At 33.4% G+C, this 19,131-nt stretch overlaps 1 protein-coding gene across 4 annotated transcripts in view; it reads right to left on the minus strand.

The window, feature by feature from the left end:
* Nucleotides 1-19,131, minus strand: part of DNAJB14 (DnaJ heat shock protein family (Hsp40) member B14) — a 42,317-nt gene that overhangs the window by 5,456 nt on the left and 17,730 nt on the right. For 2 of the 4 annotated variants that reach the window (XM_043438220.1, XM_043438223.1), the window contains 5 exons: nt 15,738-15,883; nt 8,269-8,454; nt 6,652-6,746; nt 4,973-5,082; nt 3,962-4,134 (listed from right to left, as the gene is read on the minus strand). In XM_043438220.1, the coding sequence (XP_043294155.1) occupies nt 3,962-4,134; nt 4,973-5,082; nt 6,652-6,746; nt 8,269-8,454; nt 15,738-15,883 (710 nt within the window). Of the gene's footprint in view, nt 1-3,957; nt 4,135-4,972; nt 5,083-6,651; nt 6,747-8,268; nt 8,455-15,737; nt 15,884-19,131 lie in introns of those variants that run through there. The other 2 variants (XM_043438221.1, XM_043438222.1) reach the window with 2 other exon arrangements.

Here is a 19,131-nt window from a genome sequence, read left to right on the forward strand (position 1 = left end):
ATCTCTTTCCCCAAAGATATCATATGCTATTCAATACTGTCAGTGGTTGTTTTTGCTGTGACCTTTATTGAAGTTCCAGATTAATTAATTATGCTGAGATCTGAGAAGAAAAATTTACAATCTTGTTCTGAGTTTATTTGAATTAATGCAGGGGCCCAGGTTCCATCCTTTCATGCCACAGCTAAAGATCCAAGTGCTACAACTAAGATCTGGCACAGCCAAATAAACCAGTAATTTTTAAAAACCATATATACTAAATTTATTGAAGGAACACAAAAAAGAAAAAAACATTGCTATACAATCGGAGTAGTGGTATTTAGCAAATAAGTACTTTTGAGCCTTCCTTCAATATGTAGGTAACATTAGTAAAGAAATATAGACTAGAAGTCAAACATTCTTCAGGGAACATATTCCTTGTCATTTTCTTGGTAGTCTCAGCCATTTTACTATTAGCACTTCTAAAGGGTGGGAGCAGTTTAGATAAGATGTAACCAAAAACAGTGACTAAATTAGAAGACATCAATCAGGACCATATTCAAAATAAACTCATAGATAAGAGTATAATCTATTTGTAAAAATCTTCAGAAACAGAAATGATCAGTTAGGTTAGGATTTAACCAATCAATCGAAATCATTCCACTGCTTTTATTTATAAGTGAGGCACTTGTAAAATCCATCTGCAGATGATTCTTTTCAAGTGAGGTAGATAAACCAAAGTTCACAGAGCTAGTAAATGGCAGAATCTAGATGCCAATTCAAATCTTTACCTCCTAGCCTAATATTCTTTCCATTACCTCAAATTACTGCTTGTATTTTATAAAACACCCATTTTACCAATCTAGACCTCTGACAGTATTAGAAGTGACTTCAAAACAGAAAAATGCTAGTAAAAGAGTATCCAAGCCTTTAACCTATAGATATGCTGAATTTTAAAAATTTCAAACATATACAAGTTAAAGAGTACCACAATAAACACTCTAAAGCCCTTTACCTTGACTGACTAATTTTTCACATTCTGTCAAATCTGCTTTAGCATTCTACAATAAAAGCTGCTGTTACTGTTGTGGTGGCGATTATTTGGAAGAACTTTTTGAGAGTAAGTTACAGGCATCATGACCTTTCATTCCTAATACTTCAGCAAGTTTCTCCTAAGAACAAGGGCATTCTCTTATATAACCACATTACAATTTTCAAATCCATAAATTTAACAATGACATAATACTATTAGACATAATACTATTATCTAATACATAGTCCATATTCAAATTTCACCAATTGTCCCAATGATGTCCCAATTTATAATTGTTTCCTCTCACCCAGGATTCAATTTAGGATCACATACTATATTCAATTGTCATGTCTCTTTGTCTTTAAGAGCTTTGTCTTGTTTCATTGATATTTTTTAACACAAGCAAGTTGTTTTACAAATAATGATATTAAAACTGATTTACCAAAAAATAAATAAATAAATAAAATAAAACAGATTTAGCTAAAACTTCTGATAGTAACTTTAAAAGACACATGTAAATGTGTACAATATAGCTATAGACAATGTGATATAGTGGGCAGGAGATGGACTGAAGGGTCCATGAAACCAATTGATAGCAATCTTGTTGAACTGTTAAGAGATTAAATTATGCCAAGAAAAACCACATGGCTCATGCTAGGGAAGGAGTAAAACAAAATGATAATAAATAATAATATAGAATACATATGGATACAAGGCATTATGCTAAGTGTTAACAAATATTATCTGTTCTGGTCCATATTTTAATGATGGGATAACTGAGATTTAGAGAGGTTACGTAACTTGGCCTAGGTAACTGTGTTGCTGAAGCCAGGATCTCACAAGGGATTCCCAGAGCCAACACTTAAAACATAACATTACACTTTCATCCATAAATGTGAGTATCTTTCCTTCTTTCTATTTTTGCAGTCACTTCCCTATTATTTAAGGTAATAGAATATAAGCATGCAAAACTCAAAAATCACCCGTTTTTAGCTGGGGACTAGAACTTGTATTTGAAAGTGATATATCTAATGTGCTCATTTTTCTTTTAGCAACAAAATACGTAGGCCTTTCACTCATTCATTCATTCATTCATCATGTGTGTGTGAGTATTAGTTGCTCAGTTGTGTCTGACTCTTTGCAACCCTGTGGACTGTAGCTCATCAGGCTCCTCTGTCCATGGAATTCTCAGGGCAAGAATACTGGAGTGGGTTGCCATTCCCTTCTCCAGGGGATCATTCTAACCCAGAGAGTGAACCTGGGTCTCCCACATTGCAGGGAGATTCTTCACCATCTGAGACACCAGAGCCCTGTCATTCATTCATACGAATCCATTACTCATTCATTCAATAATTGTGCCTGGTACTACAGATAAAAAAATTAAGTAAAATAAAATTAAATAAAGTTTGATAAATACTTCTCTTAAGACATTTGGCTAAAGCAGTTTCTCAGCCTCAACAATACTGGCGTTTAGGGCCAGATAATTTTTGTTGTGGAGGCTGTCGTGTGCACTGCAGCATGTTTCAGCAGCACCCCTGGCCTTAACCCATTCAGATGCTAGAAGCGATCTCTTCTACTCCAACCCCATGCTGATGCACATCAAGTTTCCACATATCATCAAATGTCCACTGGGAAGTGGGAGCAAATCATTCCCAGTTGAAAACCACTAGTCTAAGGTAACCTTCTCCACATTGAGAACATACTGATTCACAGACTCAGAAACCAGGGAGGTTTCTACTCTAACTATCAGTATATAGATGAAGAAATCAAGGCTAGAGAGAAGAACTCTCTGAGAAGTATATAAAGGTAATGTTTTATCAAATTTTCCCCAGTAGATAAGAGATAATGTTAACTGCTACCATTTTCTGAGTATTTACTGCATGTGAAACACTTCAGCTATTCCCTGATTTAATTTTCATAACAAATCCATAAAGTTAGGTATTAATGAGAAGACTGTAGAGCACACTGCCTAGATTCTGAAAGGAAATAGGTTTTGAATCACAGATTACCTTAATGACCTTGGCAAGTTATTAATTAATCTCTCTTTGGCACAGTTTCCTCATATGCAAATTGGGTATAATAACCTCACAGTGTTGTTGTAGATTTTAAATAAGTTAATATATATAAAGTGTTTGGGACAATGACTGAGAAAATAGGTATTATATAAACTATAGTTATTTCTCTTCCCACTCATCATTATCATCCATCTTATACATGAGGTTAGAATATCTGGTACTAATCACTCAGCTAAAAATTTCAGAGCTAGGATTCAATTTCAGTCTATTTAATCCCAAAGTCTATACTATATAATCTATGTTATGACTTGGAACAGCAAGAAAAATAAAAAACTATAATAAACAGTTCACAAGGAACATCTCAGCATATTCTTATGGTCAATCTTTTTATAGATACAACTACTTAAATTAAGGAAGCTGAGGCTGGAAGATGCTAAACAATTAAGTGTTCACAAGAACTTCTCTACATAGAAAATAAGTAACGGAAAATGAATTGTCAACAAAACTCATTGTACACTGACACTGCTACGTGTTGAAGCTAAATTAATGAGTTTCAAAGTTAATTCTGAAACAGGATGCATATTAAAACTGATGACATTACATTGTTTATGCCAGGACCTTCTTTCTTAGTGGTCATAAAATAATGATGCATATTACAACCATCAACATCTTAAATACAATGAAATTTGACACTATCTACTTATTCCACCTATAGTTACTAAGAACAACAATAACACAAATACCATTGTCTTTGCCATGTGCCAAATATTGTTATAAGGCTGCAAGTACATTAAAACACATTGTCTCACTTAAGTACCGGGCTCCGGGTAGGTGCCAGGCAATTTTAGAACATCTCTTGAGTAAGGAAATCTTCAGTAATCAATTCCAAGACTCTGAATAAGTTTTTAAATGTTAAACATTTAAAATGTAAACTTACTTTGTTGTCTTTCTTTCCAGCAATTATTTCGAATATTAGTCACATAATCTTCTTCCACACTCTTTTCTACCTTTTGTAGTAACATTCCTTTGTATTCATTTTTAAAGTCCTTGTTGACATAATAAACAACACCCAAGTTTTCTGTCTGCATTTTAATTGTTTGTCCTGATCCACTGTAAAAGAAATGTTTGATCATTATTTTTTAATTAAAAGTGTACATTCTGATCTGCTTCTACAAACCAAGCTAACAAAAACAATTAAAAATAATTTAAAAATTACTATTGGTAATCAAGTAGTTATATAATTTCAAATTGCCTAAAGCTACTTTTTAATGTCATAAAAAAGTAATCATATTTTAATACATTATGTTCTTATAAGTTCTCTCAATTTTTAGTTAGCAAAAATCTTATTTGGAAGAAATAAATTATTTGTAGACCAATCATTGTAATACTATAAAAGAACTAGTAATATGGTTTTACAAGGTTTCCTTTATCTTCATTGTATTACACTAAAGTTTTTTAGAATGTATACTGCATTAAATTTGCTTTGTCCTGATCGCTTATAGAGTACAATATATTGTGGAAAAATACATAAAAAGTAATATTTGCTTGTATTTAATCAATATTTTATAAAGAGAAGAGTAACATCATTTCCACTTTAATGACACAAATCTATATAGCATCAATCACAATTCTACTTTTGTCTTTAAACTATTTTTGTCTTCTGAAGGTTTTTGTCTTTGATGTCAACCCATTACCTATTATATTAAATTGCTATCAAGTTTGAATATAGCACTTCTGTCCTTATCCACAATAGAACAGAAATGTAAACTAACATAATACAAACTTACTGCTTAGGTAAATTCTTTAAAATTAAAGATTTTTAAATGGTACACATAAAATAACAGAAGATTTGTCACTTAAAAGTTTAAAAGTGCACAGGGCCCTTTAAAGTTATCCAAGTTAAAAAACAATTTTTGGGGGGGAGGTAAAACTTCACTTAGCTACTTACGATCTGGGATATAAGGAATAAGGAGGATTAGAGACCATCAACTGGCTTAATAATGAAACGAGGATCAATACGATAATGGGCATCAGCTGGATAAACACAGAAAAACCTCCCTGTAAAAAATCATCAAAAAATAACAAATTTCAATATAACTGTAGTTGTCAATAATCCAACAGTTGTCAAATATTTTTAGAGGCAGAAATGACATTTGAGATCATCTGATTCAGTGCTTCCAAATCTGCCTGATCAAACCAACTTCCTGGGATGATTCTTAAAAATACAACTTTTTAGGTGCTTCACCTAGAGATCCTGACACTGATCTGGAAAACACTGATATAACCTGTTCATGGGGTTCTCAAGGCAAGAGTACTAAAGTGGTTTGCCATTCCCTTCTCCAGTGGACCACGTTTTATCAGAACTCTCCACATGACCCGTCCATCTTGGGGGGCCGTACATGGCATGGCTCATAGTTTCAATGAATTAGACAAAGGTGTGGTCCATGTGATCAGTTCGGTTAGTTTTCCATAATTGTGGTTTTCATTGCTTTTTCTACCTTGGAAGAAAAGCTATGACCAACCTAGACAGCATATTAAAAAGCAGAGACATTACTTTGCCAACAAAGGTCTGTCTAGTCAAAGCTATGGTTTTTCCAGTAGTCATGTATGTGAGAGTTGGGCTATAAAGAAAGCTGAGCGCCAAAGAACTGATGCTTTTGAACTGTGGTATTGGAGAAGACTCTTAAGAGTCCCTTGGACTGCAAGGAGATCCAACCAGTCAATCCTAAAGGAAATCAACCCTGAATATTCATTAGAAGGACTGATGCTGAAGCTGAAACTCCAGTACTTTGGCCACCTGACGTGAAGAACTAGCTCATTTGAAAAGACCCTGATGCTGGGAAAGATTGAAGGTGGGAGGAGAAGGGGACAACAGAGGATGAGATGGTTGGATGGCATCACTGACTCGATGGACATGACTTTGACTATGCTCTGGGAGCTGGTGATGGACAGGGAAGCCTGGCGTGCTGCAGTCCATGGGGTCACAGAGTCGGACACAAATGAGCGACTGAACTGAACTGAACTGATATAACCTGATCTCATTTTACAGATGAGGAAGTTCTCTGTCTCCCTCTTTTTTTTTTTTTTTTCCATACATAGACTCTATCAATACGCAGCAGGTTGCAAAACTATTTTTACCTTGGATTTGAGGGTGGAACGTGGACACTGATGAAAATGGCAGAGCTGGGGCCCAGACCTTTTAATTTCTAGTCTAGAGCTCTTTCCATTTACCTTTCTCCATGTAATTTAACTGCTATACGCAATGAAGTATAACTGCATTAGAACAAGGAAAGTTACTTCTAATTTAAGTTGTTCAGTATTAATCCTAAATTCTTTGACCCAACAATAAGAATTTGCCTTAGGGACATGGACATTTGAGGTTTATCTTCATTCAGACCATAGAATATCAAATGTGAAGGTGTCATATTGCCCAACAGCCTGCCACCCTGACTTCTTCTCCTGGCCCCCAATATCCCTAGGGGGTTCTCTGGTCTATACTGAACACCTCTGGCAAAAGAAAACTCATTACTTCCTTTTAAAACAACGTAATCTATTTTCAGACAACTCTATCCTTTCCCTGAGCTGAAATTTGCCATTTTCTGATTTCTAATCATATCATAAACATACATCTCCTCTTTCTTCTTCTCTTTCATGTCCACTATGTCGATGCTGATGTTGATTGCTATAACCAGCTCGTCCATTTGAAAATGAATGTACACTACCTAGAAAATTAAAAGCAAGGTTAAATTAGGGAGAAAAGTTATGATCAGAAAAATTATATTTTCCTTTATTTTTTTTTAATTACTAAAATAATGCACATTTGACTAATGAACTTTTATTGCCCTCCTGTGTATGAAGAGTGGACAAAACCTGGAATGATTCTTCTTTGTTTCCCTTAAAGTAAAGGAGAAACTCTTCTTTGATGAAAACTTGAGTAAGAATTCCTCTCTAATACTGCATACAAACAGGACTTTTGTTGTGGTTGGTTGATTTTACAAACCTGGGATCATTAATCTGAAACTCTGCCTTCTGCATTTATCAATGAAACACAAGTACCTCTAGAAATCAAATGATACTACTTTCATTCATTAAAAAAAAAACAGCTGTATAATATACTATGGTACAGGTGGACTACAACTTTCCAACATTTTCTTGTTGATGACATTCAAGTTGTTTACAAAAAAAGGTGACCAATGAGCAATGGCTATCACTGATAAAGTAAACTATGTTAAGACAAGCAAAAAAACTGCAGATCAACTATCAGAAAGTCACTATTTCCTAAAAGATTTCTAATTGTTCCTAGCATATTTTTAGTCAAAATTATCAGCCTGAATAATTTTTCTATGAGAGGGAATTATATATCATAATATGTCAAGGTTGTATTTTCAGTCATTAATTTGTTTTACATATCCTCTTTCTTTCAAGGATGTTTTACAAAATACCTTATCAATGACCACAATGTTTCTCAATAATATCAGACAGTGCTACCATGCCAAATTATACTGCTACATTCATAAAGACTCTCCTAATTTTGAATGGGATGTTTAACTCAGCACCTTTTTAAACTGTGGTAAACAAGACTAGAGCTACAATTTTAAACACTTTAGAGAAGCTACTCTTAGAAAAAATTAATTTCCACACAAGCAACTCACAGTAAATGTAAGTAAAACTCAATACTACATATGCTGTCTATTTATTTAGTAATACTTCTACAGTACTTTACTTTGATAGCCTAGTTCAAGTAATTATTTCTATCTTAATGTAATGTAAGTTGTTAAAACCCACTTACTTTATATAGAACCAATGTTTCAGACATTTTAATATTTCAATGGAAAGTATCTCCACATGTATTCATAATATATCTATAATGCTATTAATGAAATATCTATGAAGATCTTCAAAGAACCCATGTCAAATAGTCCTCCAACAGACAGATTACTTCCTATAGTTGTAACAGCATTTAACTAAGACGTTGCCACTGGATTTCCAACTTATAGATCCTTTCTTCAGCTTTATGTAAAATACAGAACATCTTTTTAAAATTAAAATATATTATGGGAAAAAGACAGACTTACAATAAAGTTAATAAGTCTACATTTTTCTCCTATTTTATGAAGAACTATCACAGGATCATAATACTATAAGAAATGTCAGAGAGAGGTACATAAATCTCTAAACAGCCTAATTGGTGGTGAGGATCTCTAGCTTCATAAAATATAATATTTATAATTAATACTAAAATACCTGAAGGAAATCCTCCACCAAAGAATATATTAAACAAATCTTCTGGAGTTATATCAGCTTCACAACCTCTATGGAAATTAAATCTACCATTGTTCTGCTGATTACATGCTTGTTCTTCATTGCCTGTGAGGTCATACTGCTTTCGTTTTTCTGGATTGCTTAAAACAGCATAAGCATTTCCAATCTCTGAAAAAGTAATGAGAAGTTGATAAGCAAAGTTTTTACGTTAAAAAAGACTGTACCATATAAAAGCTACTTGTCAAACAACAACAAAAAATACTTGAGGCTAATCAGAAAACAAAACACAACAGTAACAATTTCTTTTAAAGGTATTATATACATTGCTTGTAATTATATGTATTACCTTCCAATACAATTTTTTATACAGTAGTCTCCCTACTGCCTTGAACATAAAGGAATGCCCATCTTGCTTTCTTACTATTGTGCTCTATCCCCTAATAGCCTGCTGTTATTTCCTGTTTGAGTATCCTAATCTAGTCACTCACTAGTGCCCTTCAAACCAATAATAACAGCAATAGCTACCAACTGCCAGGCTCTGAACCCAAATATCTTATTACATTATCCATTATTATACCCACTTTACAGATGAAGTTCCCAAGTTTCAAAAAGGTTACGAAACTTGTTTAAGATCAAATTTATTTTAGCATAGTAAGCTAACTCTCTGCAACCTACACCATAAAATTTTTCTTGCACATGCCAGCCCAGAGTGAGCTATTCTCCATTCTAATCCTGAACAATTTATTTCTCTTAAACTGTCAACTCCATGAAGGTAGGAATTGTGTGTTTCATTGCAATATCCCCATAGTTTAGCACAAAGTCTGAATTTTTAAAAAAATGAATCCATATAGTCTCTAGTTTTCCTATCTTACTTTGCTACTTTTGTGATATTCATAAAAAGTTTGATTTCCTATATCGCATTTCCATGTCCAAAAGAGCACATTAATTACCAAAATGTCTTCTTGAGGTAATTCACAAAAATTGTACTGCTTTAATCTAACAGCAGGAATTACCCTATTCTTATTCTGAAACTTCTAATAACTAATCATTTTATAAATACAACTTGCTTCTCAAACTAGATCATAAGCCTCTTACATATGGGATTATTTTTAAATACTTTATGGATCCCATGTGGTGGTTGTCATAGGTACTGAGCAAGCAAATAGATGCTCATTAGGTAGTTGTTTCTGGATGACTACATATCACATTGAAATTAATTATATGCAGATACTCTGGAACTTTTTTCTGATTCAGAGATAGCTTTCCAGTCATCTGTGAACACTATGGAATGAAAATTTAGGTGAATAGTCCATTTATCTTGAGGAGATGGCCCAAAACTTTCCTTAGATTTCCAAACAGATCTATGACTCAGAAATATAGCAATCATTTATAATGTTGATCCAATGGGAAACCATAATCAGAGATCCAAGTAATGTACTTATAAACACCACCAAGGTACATACCCCAAAAAGAAGCATATCTATCAATATCTGCCAAAGTTGTACTTCCAGTATTAGCAAACAGTTTTAGGATTCTTAACCTCTATACACTGAACCTATTTCAGGTTCATAATGCTATTACTTTTTAAACTATATATTGGCAACTCAATTCTACTTCTAAGGCTTTGCTATAAAAATAACTTCCAAATGCTATGATATTTCAAAAGATATTTGTGAACAATTGTCATAATTCATAATTGTGTATGTAAGACAATTTAGTCTATCTACTGTGACTAATTTTCTATTTATTTACCTTGTGCTATACCTATAATCAAGACTTTTTTCAGATCTTTATTATCTTAATAATTAAAATCAAAATTCATTTTGGTATTCAAAGCCTCACAAAATACATTTCCAACTCAGTGTTGTTTACTTCACAAAAAGATACATTCTACTTTATTCATTTTCCTTTAGTTACACTGTTTATTTTGAGGTTAACTTTAGATTCATATGAAGTTGTAAAGAATAATATAGGTAGACTCTTCTACCCATTACCTAATTTCCCCCATGGTAATACCTTACAAAATTATTATATCAAGGATACTGACATTGATAACAATCAGGATATAAAACATTTGCAGCACCATCTCAGGCTGCCCTTTTATACGCACACCTACTTCCTTCTCCTCCTTCCCCCTTTAACTCCCCACAACTACTGACTTGTCTTCTCTATAATTTTGACATTACAAGAATGTTAAATCAATGAAATAACACAGTATGTAAATGGAATGAAATCTCCTGGACTGACTTGTTTCAATCAGCTTAATTCTTTGGAGATTGAACCAAGCTGTTATGTAAGTCATTCATTCCTTTTATTGCTGATTAGTTCTCCATGGTATGGATGTATCACTGTTTCACTAATCACCCAATGAACAACATCTGAGTTGTTTCTAGGTTTCGGTTATTACAAATAAAACTGCTATGTACATTCATGACCAGGTTTGTGTATAAATATATATTTTTATTTCTAGGATAAATTCCTAGAAATGCAATTGCTGGGTTGTCTATTAGTTAAATACTTAGTTTTGTGAGAAACTGCCAAACTGTTTTACAGAGTGACTGTGTCATCTCATAACCCATCAGCAATGTGTAAGTGATCCAGGTACTCTGCATTTGTACCAGTATTTGGTGTTCCTACTTTTTAAAATTTTAACCATTCTGATAGGTGTGCAGTAGAATCTCATTTTGGTCTTACTTTGCAATATCTCTAATGGCTAATGAATGATGTTAAAAACTTTTTCACATGCATACTTGCCATGTGTATAAAATCTTTAGCAGGATGTCTCTTCCTGTCGCATATCCATTTTCTAATAGGGTTGTCTATTTTTTTAAATTGGGAGTTTGGGGGAGTTCTTTATATATTCTGGACATTAGTCCTTTGTCAGATAGGTATGTGCTTGGCAAATATTTTCTCCTTCCTTGTTGCTTTTCTTCTACTTCATAGCATCTTTGCAAAGCAAACAAAAAAAATTTTTGATCAAGTTCAACTTATCTACTTTTTGTGTTATAAACTATCTAGTGTTAAGTCTTAAGAAGTCATTGCATAGCCTAAGATCCTAAAAATTTGCTCCCATGATTTTTTGCTAAAAGTTGAAGTGTTGTTTTAGACTTTATAAGATTCATGTTGAACTCATATAAAGCATGGGACTTATTTCAAGGTTAAATTTTGTTGTTTGTTTTGCCTATGAATCTCCAGCTGCTCTAAAACTATTTTGTTGAAAAGGCTATCTTTCCTCCACTGAATTGATTTTGCATCTCTGTCATCTGTCATCACAGGAACCCATCTCTATGGGTTCCCATCCTGTTCCACTGATCTGTGTGTCTCTCCTTCTGCCAATTCTATACTATTTTGCTAACCACAGCTATAAAGTAAGTCCTGAAATCAGGTACACTTATTACTCCTACTCCTTTAATGAATCATTTATTCAGGTTCTTTGTATTTTCCATATGACTTTTAGAATAAATTTCCTTTTGTCTACAAAGAAGTCTGTTAAGATTTTGACAGGAACTGTATTAAATGTGTGTATCAACTTGGGGAGTCTTGACATCTTTACTATTATGTCTTTCAATCTATGAACATGATATATCATTCCATTTATTTAGATCCTCTCTGATTTCTTTCATTAATATTATATAGTTTTCAGCAATACAAATCTTATACAAGTTTTGTTAAATTTACACCGAAGTATTTCTTGTGTGTGATTATAAATGATAATGCATTTTTAAATTTCAGTGTCTACATGCTAGTGTGCAGAAATATACTAAATAGTATATATTAGTATGCAGAAATATACTAAATAGTAATTGATCTTTTTATGTTTATCTTATACCCTGAAATCTTGCAGGATTCACTTATTGGTTCTAGGATTTTTTTTCTTTTCGATACATTCCTTAGGTATTTTATACATGATCATATTATTTGCAAATAGGGACAGTTCATGTGCCTTTCATTTCTTTCTCTCACCTAAATGTAGAATTTTCAACACTATGTTGAACAACTTATATTTGATTTGTTTTATAACTAATTTTCAGTTGTACTTTAGTGTGAATAACAGGGAAAAGTCTTCCTGAAAGTGGAAGTCCTCATTGACTTTTAAATCACTTCCCTCATTCTCATACCCAAGTTTCTGCCATCTTCTCTAACCAAAGAAATCATACTCATCTTGAAAATACTTCATTCTCACCTATAATATGAAGGCTGCTTCAATTACTCTGATTATAACTCTACTGTATCTTTCTGACTTTTCTTTGGATATTTTTATTCTATGTTTTGAATTTTAATTACATTCAGTCTTCTGGGAGATCCTGGGTAAATCAGTTAATCTCTTTGAGACTCAAATTTTCTTACTTGCAAAGGGATGACACTGGTCCCTGTTTACTTCAGAAGATTTTTAATAGCATTAAAGTTTTAAAAATGGGAATGACCAGAAGTGGGATTGCTGGGTCATATGGCTATTATTCCAAATGTTCTGTGTGAGATTTGTCTCCTCTTCATAAATTACAAATTCATTTAATAAGAGGATATCTCATATTTTCTTCTTGTATTTCTCTAGAAGAACTAGCCCATAAGGTAGACTGACTTCTCTACTCTTAGAAATTCACTCTAAATGTTAAGAATACTGAGGGGCTTCCTTTGTGGCTCAGTGGTAAAGAATCCGCCTGCCAATGCAGACGACACAGGTTCAATCCCTGGTCCAGGAAGATCCCACCACATGCCTCGTATCAACTAAGCCCATGAGCCACAGCTATTGAGCCTGTGCTCGAGAGCCTGGGAACCACAACTACTGAAGCTCATGTGCCCTAGAGCCTGGCTCTGCAACGGGAGAAGCCACCGCAATGAGAAGCCTACTCAACATTACTAGAGAGTAGCCCTTGCTTGCCACAACTAGAGAAAAGCCCATGCAACAATGAAGACCTAGCACAGTCAAAAAGAAAGAAAGAAAAAAAAGAATACTGAACTACCAAACCTGACATAGACAGTAGCATCTGATCCATTGTTATTTAACAAGCAAACATACAAACAGCTAATCAATGCCCTTTGTAATCAGATTCACGTGTATGTCAACAGGCACCTGTATTATTCAAACAGTCTATGAAATACTTGGAGTCTTTGAAGATAATGCAGACAGGGCATGTTTTGAAAATATCCACATCAGAGAGAAGGAAAGGGATCCATTTCAAATATTTTTAAAGGTGTCTTTATATGTATTATGCAAGTTATTGTCTAGATGTAAATAAAATATTCCCTGCCTTGAGAAATTCACAAACCTAGTTAAAGGACAAAGAGTTACATGAACTTAAGAGTTCATTTAATCTACCCTCTTTGATGGTAAGCTTTTGTTTTTAAAGTTTTACAAAACACACAATGAAAATATCTCTTCTATCTAATCTCATTCCTTAACTAATTGTCTTTTTCTATTCTAGAAGGAAATTAAAAAAAAAAATGGTTTCCATCTTCTGTAAAAAAGTATTTTAGCAATCACAGAGCAATAAATCTATACTTATCTCTTATACAAACAAAAAACTATTAGACTGAATAGCTTGGTATCCCAGACACAGAAGTTAAGATCAATTGATTAAAGAGAAAATAAGATGATTCAGAAGGTCATGAAAAGATCCTATGTGCTGAATGAAGGAAACTTGCCACTTCTCTGTGATGAAATACTAGCAATGATACTGTCTAATTAACTACCTTTGTTCACCAATCTTCTGCGGCTTACAGTCTGGGTTTTTTTTTATTTCTTTATAGCTGTACCATGAGGCATGCAGGATTCCCCATCCAGGGATTGAACCTATGCCCCTTGAAATGGAAGCAGAGAGTCATAACCACTGGATCACCAGGGAAGTTCCAACAATCTGGGTTTTCTGTGTAGTTTTACTCAATGAAAAATGGGCTCATCAACCCCCACCCTATTATGATCCTCTTTGGGATTAATAAATCAGCATTCTGATTTACAAATAACCTTCTGTGTATTGAATAATGTGCACCTTTCCTCTACAGATGAGTCACCACCCAGCATGTTGATAAATATTGCTTCTAGTTTTGCAAATCAGAGCATTAGACTCTACACATCAAAGTAGTATCACCTTTGTAAAACTTCTCTGAGTGTCTGTGTGGGGTGACATTTATGTTGCTCATCTCTTCAAAACACAACACAAGCTGTAAAAATATTGGTAGATCCACTCACTGTTATTCTAAGACCAATAATGCTATTAATAACACAACTTCAATACAGAAATGGGAGAAAGAAGCATGTTCTTAGCATTAATGAAGAATTAATACTGAAATCATCTAACAGATCACAGACATGCAAATAATTCACTGCCAAACACTTTAAACATCTTAAAAACACAACAAAATTTAAATTAAATGATTTTAATTCAGAATGTGAAAAAAAGTTTTTTAACTTTGTGGGGGGAATATGTGGTAAAAGTTAGTGTTTTTGAGTAAATAAGCCTTTTCTATACTTTCAATATGCTACTTTTAATTTAAGGAAACAATCAGAGAAGGTTCTTACTGTCACAGTGATATTTTAATTTCACCAGTACCACTTTGGCAGCTGCTTTTATTGAACTATATTAATAATCCTCAAATGTATGTTGATTGGCAACTTCCTTTAAGAAATAAAACCGTTCTGGAAACAATTTTAATGGGATTTTATTGAATCACCAATTGAGTCATCTATTTTTTTTAGGAAAATTTAAAAAATTAGTATCTCCTTTCTGTTATTCCAAGACCCCAGCACTTCACCGTAAAGATCATACATTGGCTCTATGAATGCCAAATTTGCAAAAACAAATAATTGCAAATTTAAGGATTTTCTTATTAACCAGAAAATAACTCTTATGAATAAATTATAATAAACATGAAATTATAAAATCAGTTCTCTCACGCTTGTTTACTAAATTGACAAAAAAACTGAAATAACAAAGAAAAATGAATAGTAGTCAAGAGGAAAGAAACATTCTTGGAGAAAAAAAAAGTCATGTTAGAACTACATATGAAAAATGCAAAAAATTGTCTGGAGTTAACAGAAATAGAAGAACACTGGACAAACAGTGATCCTAAGTAATTTTCCAATTCTAGATAGTCTGTAATATTTTAAAAACTCACAGAAAATATATTTTGCTTTTAATTCCTTTAGAACCAGCTGGTAATATGCTAGAAGCTCATGCATAGTCATCATACTACTTGTATGGTAAACAAGAAAGCATGCTTGTGTATCTAGAAAAGTTACTTTGAAATTTGCCAAAACTGACATGATGCTTTTGTGAAGCCAAACATTATCTGTTTGGCTCTTGGTGTAACAAGTTAAGTTTTAAAGGCTTTTGAGGACCCATGCTTATGCTGGTCTTAAATGCACCAGTCTAAAGGTAGGACTTAGTATGTGAAATACTGTAAAGTAAATTCTAAAAAGAGCTGAGAAAATTGCTTTAAAAGGTTTACTTTACTTTTAAAAGCATCTGTTGCTCCAGGTGCATGGTTTTTGTCTGGATGAAACTTCAAAGCAAGCTTTCTATAAGCTTTTTTCAAATCTTCATCACCAGCATCTTTGGTTACTCCAAGTACTTCATAGTAATTTTTACATTTGTTTATGCTGTGAACAAGAGAGTGTGTTATAAGTAAATTTCAAGGAAGAACTTTGAGTAATACTAATTTTTTATTGGTTAGAATAGTATAAAGAACTATTTGTGGATTCTTTCCTCAATATCAAATGATCGTTTATCCATCAAGGGTCACTGCTCCATTCTCTTCAAGCACAGACCATCTTTCCAGCCTCTCTCTAACTCTAAGAAGAATTGGCCGTGAGAATGTCCTTGTACAATTTATCACAACCACAGAGAAGTAAAGCAGAGCTCATAACAAATATGGATGGAGGACAGAGCACATACTAAAAACGAGAGAGTAAGAACAATTTCATAGCACTCTTAAATACCTAAGAAATCCCAAAACTCCTCTCAGGATGTCACAGCTAAGGATTAACAGACATTGCATTTCAAGAGTTTTGTTGTTGCATAATGCAAACCTAACCAAATATCAAAGCAACAGTTTGGTGCACGTAAAACAACTACTGTATCCTATGGCTTACATGTCAAAGCAAGTGAATTCAGCTAGGCAATGTTAAAGAGAGTTCACGTGTATCACTCTCTATGAAAGATAAAATCTCATAATAAAATACATTATGGGACTCAAAAACATTTGTTACACCTGGTTTTCATTTTGATGAACACACTCTTAAAAGACTACTTACATAGTTTATAACCCTAAATATGCAAAATTTAAGCCCAGAGTCTCTGAAGTAGGTTAGAAAGGAAGTACTGCGAATGGAGCAAAGAACATTAATCCTTTTGGATGCTTACATTTTCTCATGACCTAATAATTTTCCTTCACTAAAACACAGATATATTTTACATATTTTTTGGTGTGTACTTTATGACTTTAAATGTGTTCCATGTATGAGTGGCTTGATGACAGGGTAGTAAGAGGTTAATGGATCTGAGGCACAATTGTTCACTGACAGCTAGAGGACTGCAAAGACTGACTCTAAGTGTTCAAAGAAAAGAGAAAAGATTGACCTTCTTTCACTACTAAACCTATCAATCATCACTGTGCTTGGTAAATATTTATGGAATAAATGAACTTCAGCTTTCCTTTCATAATGAAAGCATTCATCATTTGTCATATGAACAAGGGTAAAAAGAGAACACACTGAAAAGATTATAGAATTCTTTTCTAATCACATCAACAAAAATCTGTCAGGCAGTCTTCTTCATAACAGTAACAATTAAAATTAGACTTTTCTACTTTTGATAATAAATACTGACACAAGTCAATTTTATTTCATAAGCATGGCATTTCCTTTATTTAGGAAATAATATTTATTGAGCAATAAATAATTAATATTTATCAATTCATTATTGAGTCAATAATATTTATATCCCAGGGCTTTTGAGATCAGTTAGTGAACAAAACAGAAGATGATTACTCTACCTTTGTAGAGACTCATTTTCCTAGATAAGTTAAGAAAGTATGTGACAGAAATAAAGGGAAGAAGAACATGTACAGAACACCTACTGTGTGTCCAGAAGAGGAGAAATTCTTTGAGAAGCCAGTAGAGAGGTATAAAGCCAATGTCACCAATGGACAAACTGTAGACTACATATTTCAAGTAATGCTAAAAATACACTCATTTACTTAAATTTTCACACCTAAATAAGAAATTACCATTCACGTATCACTTTTAATCCACATATTATCATACTCCTTTTCACCAGCTAAATGCATTTATCACACTTTTTATAGTTTGCTCCTTCTTCGCCATCCTCATCGAAGAATTAAAAAAGAAGGAAAGGAAGGATGGAAAAGAAAATAAATTAAAAAGAGGTAAACTGTTACCTGCGCTGGAAGGAAATATTGTGGACAAAGGCCAGAAAGATTTGTCTAGGAGCTCAACAAGGGAGAAGTATGAATGGCTCAACTTTTATGTCTTCCTTTACGTGCTAGAAAGCATATTGGCTGGGGCAGGGAGGCCTTGTTCTATTCTTTTTTCATATGTTTTAGATGACTTTTTGTTATTATTATTATAGATGATTTTTAAATATACTCCAAATTTAATTGGTATTTAGGAAAATAATTCTTTATTCCTGAGACAAAAGATTATTGATTTTATAAATTTAGCAAAATGACTCGTTTCCATTCAAAGAACTATAGCTTAAAATCAATCCTAATGAAATCCCCATAATTCAGATAATTTTAACAGTTATACGAAAGTGTTCCTAACTGATAAAATGATGGCCAGTTAATGATTTCACACTGATCTTATATTTTTAAAACAAAAAGATGGGCTTTTTTCCCAATGAGATATTAAAAATCTCTTCAAATAAGATCTATGACACCTTTTGCACTGTGATTTTTCAACACATTTCAACACTCAGAGACAATAAACAGTGCTTAGTTTCACAGAATATGAATTTTACAAAGTTACACACTTTTTGTTCAGTCTTACTGTATGCTAGCTCTTACTTATGCAATGGATACAGTATTATTGCATGGCTTCTCCCTTTGAGCCATAATGTCACTGAGCAACTTGTTTGCATAATCATGCTAACCAACAAGATAACATGGCTTTCTTCAGAAAAATCCCCTGTGTATAGGTAAAACAAAAACACACAGCATGTGTTTGCTGGTGATCTGTTACCTCACTAAAGCAACACTTATGAAGGCTAATATGATGAATAAGTGTTACATGATTAGCTAAAGCTAAGCAACTCTTATATAAGGCAGCAAATGAAATACTCTGAATAACTCAGGGATTCTATTAAAGAATGTTCTGATCATATTAATCCCCCCAAAAACTACATTTATGTAATACAATAAAAAGGTATGCTAAAATTGACCAGAGAAACAATCTCTAAACACAGGCATAAAACTAAGCTAATTCTTGTAACTCACTAAGAATTCAATCTGAAACTTGGCTGTCTCCTCAGTGCTAGCCAGCAATCCTCCCTTCCTGTCTGCCTTTCTGTCTGCAAGTATTCCATACTTTCACCATTCTTCTCAAGCTTTCAAACTCATATCTTTCTTCTAACCTCAGAGGATAACTTCATCTCCAATTTCAAAGAGAATACAGACCCAACAGACAGGATCTCTCTCAACATTTTATTTCCATCTGCCCAATTCTGGCCACATACAAAAGTGGATCTGCACCCATCATCATCTTTCATTCTTCCATTCTCAAAATGTCCCCCTGCCTAGCTACTAAAAAAGAGAGGAAAACAAAACATTGCTCTTCTTTCTTTATTTCTACCATACCTTGAGCTACTCCTCTTTTCCTTTCAAGGCTGG

This window comes from Cervus canadensis, chromosome 19 (genome assembly GCF_019320065.1).
Source record: "Cervus canadensis isolate Bull #8, Minnesota chromosome 19, ASM1932006v1, whole genome shotgun sequence".
Classification (NCBI taxonomy): domain Eukaryota; kingdom Metazoa; phylum Chordata; class Mammalia; order Artiodactyla; family Cervidae; genus Cervus; species Cervus canadensis.